Below are 10,643 nucleotides of genomic sequence, written 5' to 3' on the forward strand. Positions count from 1 at the left end.
AATGAACGGTGACAAGCGCAACAAGCTACCAGCGCAGCACAGCGGCGACAAAACGAAGTGGAGCGAAACAAATGAATCTCGCAAACCGCACCGAATTCGTTTAAACTCTACTGCGGTCCGCAATGCGAATGTGAAAAAGAACAAAATTTATTGCACACCGAATGATCATGAATTAAGACTGTTCTGTTCCCCAAGTATTTATAGATAAAAAGGAAGAAAATGAGTTGCGTTCATTAGTCTTCAAGTGCTATCAATCATGCTTTGTGCGCAATGTGAGGCTCTAGTCGAATATATATACTTCCCTCACGTTGATCTATACATATACACATCCACTCGTCACAAGCCTTCATGGCGTAGTCCTTCTAGTTAAGCACAGACAATTTTACCTATAGTATATATATCACTATCACTGCTCAGCCGTCTTCTATATCACATTTAAAGAACGGGAAGAGCATTATGATCTGAAACGCAGCAATATCGCGACATGTCCTCCCTCCACAAACGTAGGTTGACTTTCAACGAAGTACACGGCGTTATATCCCAGATGACAGTACTTTTCATAACCACCGCTGTGAGAACCTCAAATGCGAGAAATTTACAGAAAACAGACAAAAGAAGAAACGGGCTCTCTGGAATATTCTACGCAGGAGTAATGTATAACGATCCTTGAAACTGCATTCGTAATATTGTTTGTACAAGATGCAAAACTCCATTGCAATAGATCGGCAGAAAGGACAGAGTAAGAGGGTTAGAAGTAAATTCATCTGGCATAGGACAGAGCCCAGTGGCGGACTTCTACAAATATAGTCAGTGGCGGTGAAATAGGTGGCGTTGGAGCGAAAACGATGATATTGATATTCCTAATCACGTATTTTTAAAGAAAGTCACGGTGTGAATTCGTGTTTATAAAAAATGGGCAGAAACGGGGACTGTGAACAAAATGGGAAGACATTTTGTATCACTAAATTCCGACAAGGAAGTTTTTGTTTCAATTAAATATTTCCGAAACAGAGTCATGTCTATACTCTCCTGTAAGCCCATTCTACATAAATTTCTTAGTAGTACCTACTTTCATCTCTACTAATAATGTGAACTGGGCCCTGGCTCTGCTATCATGACTGACATTATCGAGGTGTCCCTCAGTTCAAGCAGAAGATAAACATTGAATTTAAAAGTTGCAACTAATATAACATTGCAACCAGAAGAATTCCTGCATTTAGGCCACATTACAAATCTTTCCCACTTCCTTATTCAGCAAGCATCGTACCATTCCCCGATGTACAGTCTGAGGTGCTGGTGTCGTTAAAATTCCGTAAGTACAAGCACTAAGAAGGAAAATTGATTTGTTACAAGAATCTTACTTTTGCACCTGCCTAAGTTTCTCGAAGGGCAGGTGCCACATATCTGATATCTGAGGACGAGCGAGGGGAATCATTAAACTCACCCTTGCCCTTAAACTCCGCATTTAAACAAGACAATAAACTTTGGATTCCATATGCGGTGGGAAGTTATTTACTTGACCAGTTCAGCGACTGAAAGATCCTGCTCCATATGATTCAGAATGCTGGGATAGTACTTCGTATACTCAGGCGACGGCTATTTTCCCGGTTCATCGTCCTCACATTACAGCAAACGCGGTAAGAAGTCGGCAGTTAATATATTTCACCTCAAAAATGTCGTCAGCACAGCCAACAAAACGAATTGTTGACGCGTAATGAAACAAAGAGGTCGCGTAAGTGGAATGGTCGGCGGCCATATTGCTTGAGGAATCAATAACAGGGGGCAATCGAGTATGCAGTGAGCATGCAATGCGGCAGACGGCCTACTAGAGGCGTGCTGCGTTGAAGTGTGTAGTCGTCCGGTTTAAGAATGTAGTTAGCATTGTTGTTATAATTGTGACGTCGCAGAATGTAGCTGAAGTATGTCCACGGCCGACAATTAGAGCCTCTAATTAGGACGTGTGTCTCTGTACTGACAGTCAGTGGTGATTAAACGGAAACCGAAGGCAAATTCTGAAAGTGAAATGAGCAGTCTGAAGTTCAAATTCGGTGAGTAGGTGTGTTCAGATAACTTTGAATGGCATGCGCGCTGTGGCGCGAATATACAATTATATCGCGTACCTTTTTATTTTGATTAATTAGTTATTTTATATAATTTGAAGAGACTATGAAGTGTTCAGTGAGCACACAATCGTAACTGCATTTGAAAGTAAGATGCCCAAATAGAAGAGGTAGAGAATAAACGGTCTGAAACTCCGCGCATTTGAAACCTCAGATCTAGAGTTAATGGCAAATATCACGCTCCGGCCGGTTTTTCGATGGAAAATAATTACTGGCACCAATTGGGATAACATTTGTGTGAGCTCCAGTGCTAAGTCTCGATGTAACAGTATGCATGGCCACGATGCAATCAATGAAATATGTAATTAGTTGTGAGTTCGATACGGGATCTTCTGAATAGACCTAGTTTTGGGAATTACAAGTTGCCAGCACTTCCACGCTCATGTTCGCTAGGACTTCAAAGAATCCCGTGACAAAGGGAACACCCGGTATAATAGACATATCCCTTGTAAAGTACTGAGTCAGACTAATCATCTATTTAGGATTGAGGTTCTTGCGGAGATCTTCTGCCTATCAGGCTATACGGCGTCACACCAAAAAAAAAGATCGCAACTTATTTTTTGTTTGATATGTACCCACTGGAAAATTAAATAAACTCTATGCTTCCTCTGACCGCCTCTGTGGTCTAGTGGTCAGAATTCCTGGCTACAGATCCAGAGGTCCTGGTTCGATTCACGGCGCCGCCAAATGTTCTGAGAAGTAGTGGGTCTGGAACGGGGCCCACTCAGCCTCGTGAGGATAATTGAGGAGCTATTCCGGTCTAGAAAACCGAAATTAACGGCCGTGGGGATTCGTTGCGCTGACCACACGACACCCTCTATCCGCTATAGTTGGTACTAACTTCGCCGACAAGCGGTGGTCGCTCGGTCGGTATAGTTCGCTTGCGGACTGAAACCACGAAGTTTGTTTTTTGCTTCCTCCATGGGTCATAATGATTTGTTTATGAGTAATATGTAACGTGTCGGAAGGATAGAACCTAACCACATTCAGATGGATCTTCATGCTGCAGGCGGGTTCCTGGCGGTCATGCTGTGCTGGGTGCTCCTAGTGCTGTACCTGGGGACCCTGCTAGAGTGGGTACCAGCCACGTTCATCTTCCGGCACCCCCACGCCGGCCATGTCATCTCTAGCATGACCTCGCTACCCGCTATCAGAACACAGACCACCGGTACAAGCCATAGTTTCTCCTGGACCCTGCATGTGGCTCCAGTAAGATCTTATTGAAGGCTCCAGGCCGTCAGAGAGGAACAAAGCAAATCCAGCAAACATCCTTCCAGTATGAACCGTGCAGCACACATGAGTATGCGCAGTAAGCTCTTTGTCTTCTCTTTCACACTACAACTATCCTACAAGAAATGTACCGACCCTATACCACGCAATGAAGGACGGAGAAGTCGGCAGTACACGGAGGTGAGTAGCTAGCGTCATGCCCTGGGCACTATGCCTCGGGGAAACAGCCCCACGCACCCACTGGATATGAGGCTGGGTGGATTCCAGAGCCAGTCTGGAACACTCTTCTGCTGTGAGCATTAGAGCCACGATTCCTCGGACGTGCAGCCTGTAGTCTAATCTCTACACTGACAGAGCTTCTACGGGTTCCAAACAAAAATTATGGGACAGCATTCAATTTTCTTAACAGTAAACTTAAAAACTTTCCAACCGCCATGTTCTCTATAAAAGACAGAATTTAGTTGTGGCATAACGCTGGCCTATATCGTCATTCAGAGATGAAACATCGTCCCAAAGAACTATGCCTCTCTGAGCTGCCAATCGTGCAGATATAATTGATTTAAGGCTACGAGGCCTCGTATCTCAGAAGACCGAAAACTTCATACTAACCCGCCTTGAGAAAGTCGTCACTTCAACAAGTCTACGGCTTCCCGGCTCTCTCGGCTTAACGATCCCACGCAATTAACACCAGCTTGACGTATCTTCCAAACCTTTCGGACTTAGGACTCGAAACTGGAATTTCGGACGTTGGGCAGCTTCGTCAGAAAGCACAAGCCCCAACGATCACTATTCCGACTCCCCCTTCCCAAAAACTTCCACAACCAAAGCGCTGTCTGAATTCGACGAGGTGATGATGTCAAACTTTGATAAAATGTTAAATTGTCTAAAAACTATGGAAGTCCTCGGGCAGGTCGAACCGTAACTTTTAAAGATCGATGTTGCAATGTTCTGACGGCTCGAGCGATGAATCTTACCGGTCCATAGCAAAATATTAATTATTTATTCTTAATGCCTTCAAAGTACATTTAATATCCCACTCTCGCTTTATTAATGAACACAATAGATATCTAGCTAACAGACGTGCGAGGCTTCAGTTCCAGGAACCTAACCCTATACGTGGTATGTTAAAATGAACTCTGGTTATGAACCGCGTTCGGAAAAGCAGTAAGCCTTTAGTTGGGGCGAGGTACGACTGTGTAAATCTACGTTACAGACGTCAGTCGGCGTCGGGATGCGACAGTCCGGGTGCTCATTGCCAGCGACGGGTTCTGCCTGGGCGGACTGGTGAGCGCGGTGAACAGTGTGCTGCAGCACACCCGACACGACGTCAAGTTCTACATCGTCACGACGGCGGAGGAGCTGCCCCATCTCAGGTGCGCCCTACTTAAGTTCTGAAGGTTACTCTTTTCTGGAATGTGACGCAGTGCATCCACACCGATATTTATCGGAGAAACCTGCTGCACCCATCTTCAGGGTCATAATAATAATGGTAAAGCTATCCCTGTAACAGGCCGTGGAGGCCCACAGTGGGTGTGAGACGTCGAGGTTCCCACATTTTCTAGACAATCGGCTCGCAGATGGCGGTGAGGTTGTCAGCCTTATGCGCCGGCCGCCCTTTACCACCAGGAAGATTCCTGGTACTCATTTCTGTTAGAGGCTGAGTCGACCCCAGGGCCATAGTGCGACTGAAAGGATTAAGTCAATTGAACAATTCAATAACATTAGGAATCAAACCCTCGGCCTTCCGGCTTGTAGCACCGTGCCTCAACCAACTATGCTACAGCGTCCCTTCTTCAGTGTATGATGAAAAGGTCACTGATATTGGAAAAGCAAGACGGAAACTGTGTCAATGAGCTCGTTAACGGGGATGTTCCAAAATGAATCTCCTAGCTTTATCGGGGGGCAGGGGGAGACGAGAGCTGCCAGGAAAACTATTTAGAAACTTACGTTTAAGCCGTTCAAGAGGTCGGTTTATTTTCCCCTTTCAATTTTGATTTTTTTTTTTTTTTTGCAAAAGTCCGGGAGGCTACAGATGACTGGCTCCTTCCATTCTCCCCACGCCGTTTACTCTTACACTCTGAAGAGGGAGGCAGTAGGTTCTTCAGAAACGTTGGTAACTGTCTACCAGACTACACGGAGTCACATCCCAGAAGACAGTAATGTTTAGCCACCGCCATTAGAACCTAAAACCTCACATAACCACATTTTGGACAACACTGCACTATTCATATCGCTACAAAGTGACGGCAGCAACAGAGCAGATGCGTGTTGTGTAACCATGGCAACTGCTCCACAGGAAGTGGATCGAGGCGACCAAGCTGCACAAGATGACGTACGAGCTCCACGCTCTGCCCGCCTTGGGACTCCAACACGTGAAGATACGAGCCACGGAGCTGTTCCCGGAGCTAGGGGGCCGACTCGTGTATCTCGACTGTGACGTCATAGTGCAAGGTACAGCTTCACTCTTTGTAGCATCTGCCAAATATCACTGTCACATGTTAGAGTGACTCTCGACGTTTTATTTCTGGACTGGATTTATTGAATACGTTAATACACGGCTCGTAAATACACTCAATTATAGCGCCCTCGCTGATTTCTACACATTTAACAAATCAATAGAGGACACGCTCTTTTCAAGCCCACCATTGTCTTCACTAGGCGTTTCCTGGTAGCGGCTTCTAACAAACAATGGCTGAAGTCCTCTCTGGATGACGGCTCCCTTCCAACTGCAAATTCTTGCTCCTCTTCACAGACCATCAATCAACTGACCCACTGATACTGACTGACCAGCCCTAATCTTATCCCTTGCTTATAACATCTCGGCACGGATCGCGTATTCCTGTTGCCACGGGAACGTGTTTACCGAGCAGTTCCCCAGCAGCGGCCGTCTATTCTTGCTTATTAAGAATCTGCCGCCTAGCAACGGACCTCGTTCCGTTGTTCCTTTTGCAGCCGTTGTCTAGAAACGAATGTTGTTTAAGAACCGTTCCCTATCAAGAGCTATCTGGCTCCACAGTTCTTCCTTTGAGTGAATATGTCACATTAAGTGGATCATTTGAAAAAATCCTGTGGGCAGGACATGTAGCAGGAATGGGTCAAAAAACTTTATAATACTTTGGTTGGAATTCCTGAACGGAAGAAGACAGTTAAGTAAACCTAGATGATCATACTGATGGATCTTAAAGGATATGAGTGCACTGGACTAATCTGGCTTAGTACTGGGTCCAGTGGCGCCTTGTTTAGAACACGTTGTCAAACGGGAACTTCTTAGGCCAGCTGAGCGACCGCAAGTTTGCCAAGGAGCCTGCTGCGTGCAGTTGGCTAATAAAGGGCTGCTTTGGCGCAGGCGACATCTGGGAGCTGTTCTCGGCCAACATCCGACCCAACCACTACGGAGCCTTCTCGCAGAACTGTGTGGGGCCTGCCGCCGACATGCCACAGGTCAGAAAGCCCCGCTACGGCGCCTTCGTCAACCTGAGGCACAGCGACCTGAGGGCACCCAACATGGACAAGGACGACTGCCCCTTCGCGACGGGGGTATTCGTGGCCAACCTGACGCTCTGGAGGTGGCACCGTGTCGCGGAGAAAATGCAGCATTGGCTCGCGGTCCACAGACGGTAATCTAACCCTTGCTTTACAAGTACTACTGCACCGAGTTTGCTGTCTCATAACAATCGGGTCTTCTTCAGGGAGAAGATCGTTGGCACTCACACCACAGCCGATGTGGTCGAAGCAGCCATGCTGATTGTACTGTACGGAAATGTGACCGTCCTGGATCCGATGTGGCACGTTCAACATCTCGGTGAGTGAAGTCTAGTGAAGTAGCGACTGGCTACGGGCTGGACGGCGTTCGAGTCCCGGAAGGATCAAGAATTTTCTTTTTTCCATGTTGTCCAGACCGGCTGTGAGGTCCACCTAGCCTCCTATCCAATGGATACTGGGGGCTCTTTCCCGGGGGTAAAGCGGTCGAAGCGTGAAGCTGACCACTCACCTCCAACTAGTGCAGAGGTCAAGAAAACGTGGATCTATACATCCACTCCCCCATACATCGTCATAGCGTGGTGCTTAATTATTTAAGCACAGGGACAACATTGCATTTACTTAGTAAAGTGCACGTATACTGAAGGCTTAAGAAAATTTGGATAAACGACATTTTTAATATTAGTCCTAGGTACTTGGCGAATTTATTTACCAAATAAGAGACTATCAGCGTATCAAGCATTCTGCTCCACAGAGCTAGACTATACCCTTTCAAGCCTTACAAAATAAACTGCAGGTAACGGCAGTCCAGATGCAGTTGTCCGTACGACTGCCATGATGCATCTGGACTGTGTCCAAAGCTTCCCTAGCTCCTCACCAGCCAGAAGACACGAATTTAAGCCTCACATTTCCTCCTACTTCATAGAGAAGAGCCTCTCCATAACAACGACCAACTGGTTAATGCTGCTTAAAAGAATAATAGGAAACAAAGAGCCAAGCAAGAAACCCACAAGAAGCAGACGGTCTGCTATTTGACCCTGAAGATGGAAGCGATATGTTCCTCCGAAACGTCAGTCTTTCCGAATTACACGGCGTTATATATATAACAGTGACAGTTATATTCCCCCAAAATACTATTAGGGAGGGCCATGTACGGACTATGTTTTACGAAGTGTCTTTCTATGCAGGTGCGAGCTACAACAGTCGGTACTCAAAGCAGTTCATAGAGAGTGCCAAGCTATTACACTGGAGCGGGCGCTTTAAACCGTGGAGTCACCGAGCTGCACATGCGCAAGTGTGGGACCGATACTACATTCCAGACCCAACCGGTCAGTTTCGGCCTGCCCGCAAGAGGGACCGAGAGGGGTTAGCACATAGGTAACATACAAGTGACACTAGGTGAAGAGGGTTCCTTTTATGAAATCACCTACTCAGTTCATATGTGAAATGGTGCCATCACCTGAAAGTGGTAACGGTGCTATCCAGAATACCAAGGCATGCTGATTTTTACTGAAAGAAATCAGATTGGAATATGGGCCTTCGGAAAGTAGAAAAAAGGTCCATTGGAGAATAGTCACTTCCATTCAGAAGGTTCAAAACGTATTTAAAAGATTTATCCTCATGCTCCCCGCACAACTGGCATAGCTAAACGGGTTTCTAAACGGCAGCTGGATGAAAGAATTTAGAACGAAACGGACTGGCCTACTTTGAAGGACTGTTGTCTGTCCATTAGGTTTCAATCCACCTCAAGGAAATCACGAAACATTACTCTCACCACCAACATATCCAGAGCTAAATGCTTGCTGCAGAGTCAATTCATTTATTTACTCCATTATGAACCAGCCAGAAAAATCTCTTTCAAGACTTGGACTGTTCTAAAATTAGTGTATGGCATACTGCTATAATTGGCCCACTACACCCCAGAGGGTTGGAATCACCTCAAATTATATGCTCAGCGTCACTCGCAACTGGGGCAACACCGGCTACTCTGGCTGTTTTTGTGGTATTCCCTCCATGCAAATGTCAGGCTAGCATCTCACTAGTCATGACCACTTCCTTCCAAATCATTATTCATCATTTCCTGCTATAGAGTGTAGTCACTGGCAGCAACTTAAACAACTGCCCCCAGCCCACCAAAAAAAGGCCTAATCCACATGCTCCAGGAAATATAACAATGGGCATATTTACTGTGTGGCATGTGCGTCAGGACTTCTAAAATCTTTGCCTTGCTTGCTGTCAAAATCCGAGCACTACAGTACACTCAACCAACCTGGTAACAAACAAGATGCTGTGCTTCTGTGATGTTCATGCACCCCCTGATTTAACCCCAAGAGTAGATGTGCTGTATCTGGCCACATGAAACGTTTAGAGCTCTCATATTTGGGAGTGCATTGGAGATGAAGCTTTGATTTGATGGACAAGGGAGCCGAATGCTGACCAACAGGGAGTGACCATCTGGTTAGTGAATAGAGATGATGAAGTTCCAATAATTAAAACCATGGACTAGAATGGGGAGAGGTAAGTTCCTGCATAGTTAAAAGACGGACGACAGAAACCGACAGCAACTAACACTGTGATGGCACATAAAGAAACACATGTAACAACTTTAAAAATAAAATTACTTCCTGGTACTCTGGTTCCCAGGAGCTGTTTGTTTTTGTACTGTACTGAAGGTCGCAGGTTCAAGACCCGATGAGGTCATTGGACTTTTTTCAAATGACCTAATCCTTCTGGCCGCACTAGGCCCTGGGGTTTACTCAGCCTCTAACAGAAATGAGTACCAGGAATTAATTAAATAATTTTCCTGGAGAGTAAAGGGTGGCCGGCGTGTAACGCTGACAACCTTACCACCATCTCTGAGCTGATTGTCTAGATAATGTGGGACCATCAATGTCTCACAACCCTATGGGCCTTCATGGCCCGTTACAGGGATAGCTTTACTTTTTTTTTTACTCTTCTGCTGCTGTATTGTGCTTTTGATAAAAGGCTTTTATAATGACATCCCTGCTGTTATCATCACATAACATTCTTCTATGCTGATGTAAAAACAAAACCATTTCTAATTTAAATAAATATTAATACTACTAATAAAAGATTATTACAACTACAGGCATTATTGCGCCATACCACATAAGCATTTTCTTCTCTTGTTACTGGTTCTTGAACTTGTTAACCAACTGTAATGAAACTTGGAACGAGACGCAGTGAAAGAGCTAACCAAGAAAAAGACAAATTCCAGGAGGAGGCAATTCAGTACCACTACAAACAGAATGCTCAAGTGCAGACCAAAACTGAACTCATTTTCACCATCTTCTTCCTTAATGTGCAGCATCTATCCATGTCTCCATTCCCAATGCTCCCACTCGGCTCTACTTGTTACTCAGTATTCTTCTTTAGTCTCACATTCCCAACCTTGTTTGCCATTTTTCCATTGTCATTATGCAACTTTGGGTTACCACAGCAACAGAATGACAAGCACCAACATACTGCATGAACATAAGTGACGCAGTTATCCTATGTATGTCTCGACTACTGACAATATTTTGATGTGGATATGTGAAGTGTTATATACTATATAAACAGGTAATAACTGATTATTTGTGCTAGCTAATGAATGTGAGAGGGTGAGGGCACTATGCTACAAGTTGGAAGGTCATAGGTTTGATTCCGGATGAGGTCATTCGATTTTTCAATTAACCCAATCCTTCCGGCCGCACTATGGCCCTGGAGTCGACTCAGCCTGTAGCAAAACAAATACTGGGAATCTTCCCAGAGGCAAAGGGAGGTCAGCACATAAAGCTGACAACCTCACCG

General features: G+C 45.4%; 1 protein-coding gene across 2 annotated transcripts; it reads left to right on the top strand.

The window, feature by feature from the left end:
• Positions 1-1,831: 1,831 nt before the first annotated feature.
• Positions 1,832-9,566, top strand: LOC111863105 (glycosyltransferase 8 domain-containing protein 1-like). Of its 2 annotated transcripts, XM_023849137.2 has the most exons (7): positions 1,832-2,048; positions 3,130-3,288; positions 4,564-4,723; positions 5,647-5,801; positions 6,697-6,967; positions 7,040-7,152; positions 8,018-9,566. In XM_023849137.2, exons 1-7 carry the CDS (start codon positions 2,024-2,026, stop codon positions 8,209-8,211), a joined length of 1,077 nt encoding a protein of 358 aa, XP_023704905.1. In that variant the 5' UTR covers positions 1,832-2,023; the 3' UTR covers positions 8,212-9,566. The 2 variants fall into 2 exon arrangements, with proteins under 2 accessions (XP_023704905.1, XP_023704912.1); XM_023849144.2 differs by lacking the exon at positions 1,832-2,048 and having other exon boundaries at positions 3,196-3,429.
• The last annotated feature ends 1,077 nt before the right edge of the window (positions 9,567-10,643 follow it).

The sequence above is a fragment of the Cryptotermes secundus genome, unplaced genomic scaffold (assembly GCF_002891405.2).
Source record: "Cryptotermes secundus unplaced genomic scaffold, Csec_1.0 scaffold1274, whole genome shotgun sequence".
Classification (NCBI taxonomy): domain Eukaryota; kingdom Metazoa; phylum Arthropoda; class Insecta; order Blattodea; family Kalotermitidae; genus Cryptotermes; species Cryptotermes secundus.

Bases quoted from the DNA above. Each gene is read 5' to 3' on its own strand.
- LOC111863105 (XM_023849137.2), top strand. From the start codon at position 2,024: ATGAGCAGTCTGAAGTTCAAATTCG. The intron at 2,049-3,129 runs GTGAGTAGGTGT...TTCATGCTGCAG, and splicing joins CAGTCTGAAGTTCAAATTCG to GCGGGTTCCTGGCGGTCATG. The intron at 7,153-8,017 runs GTGAGTGAAGTC...CTTTCTATGCAG, and splicing joins GTGGCACGTTCAACATCTCG to GTGCGAGCTACAACAGTCGG.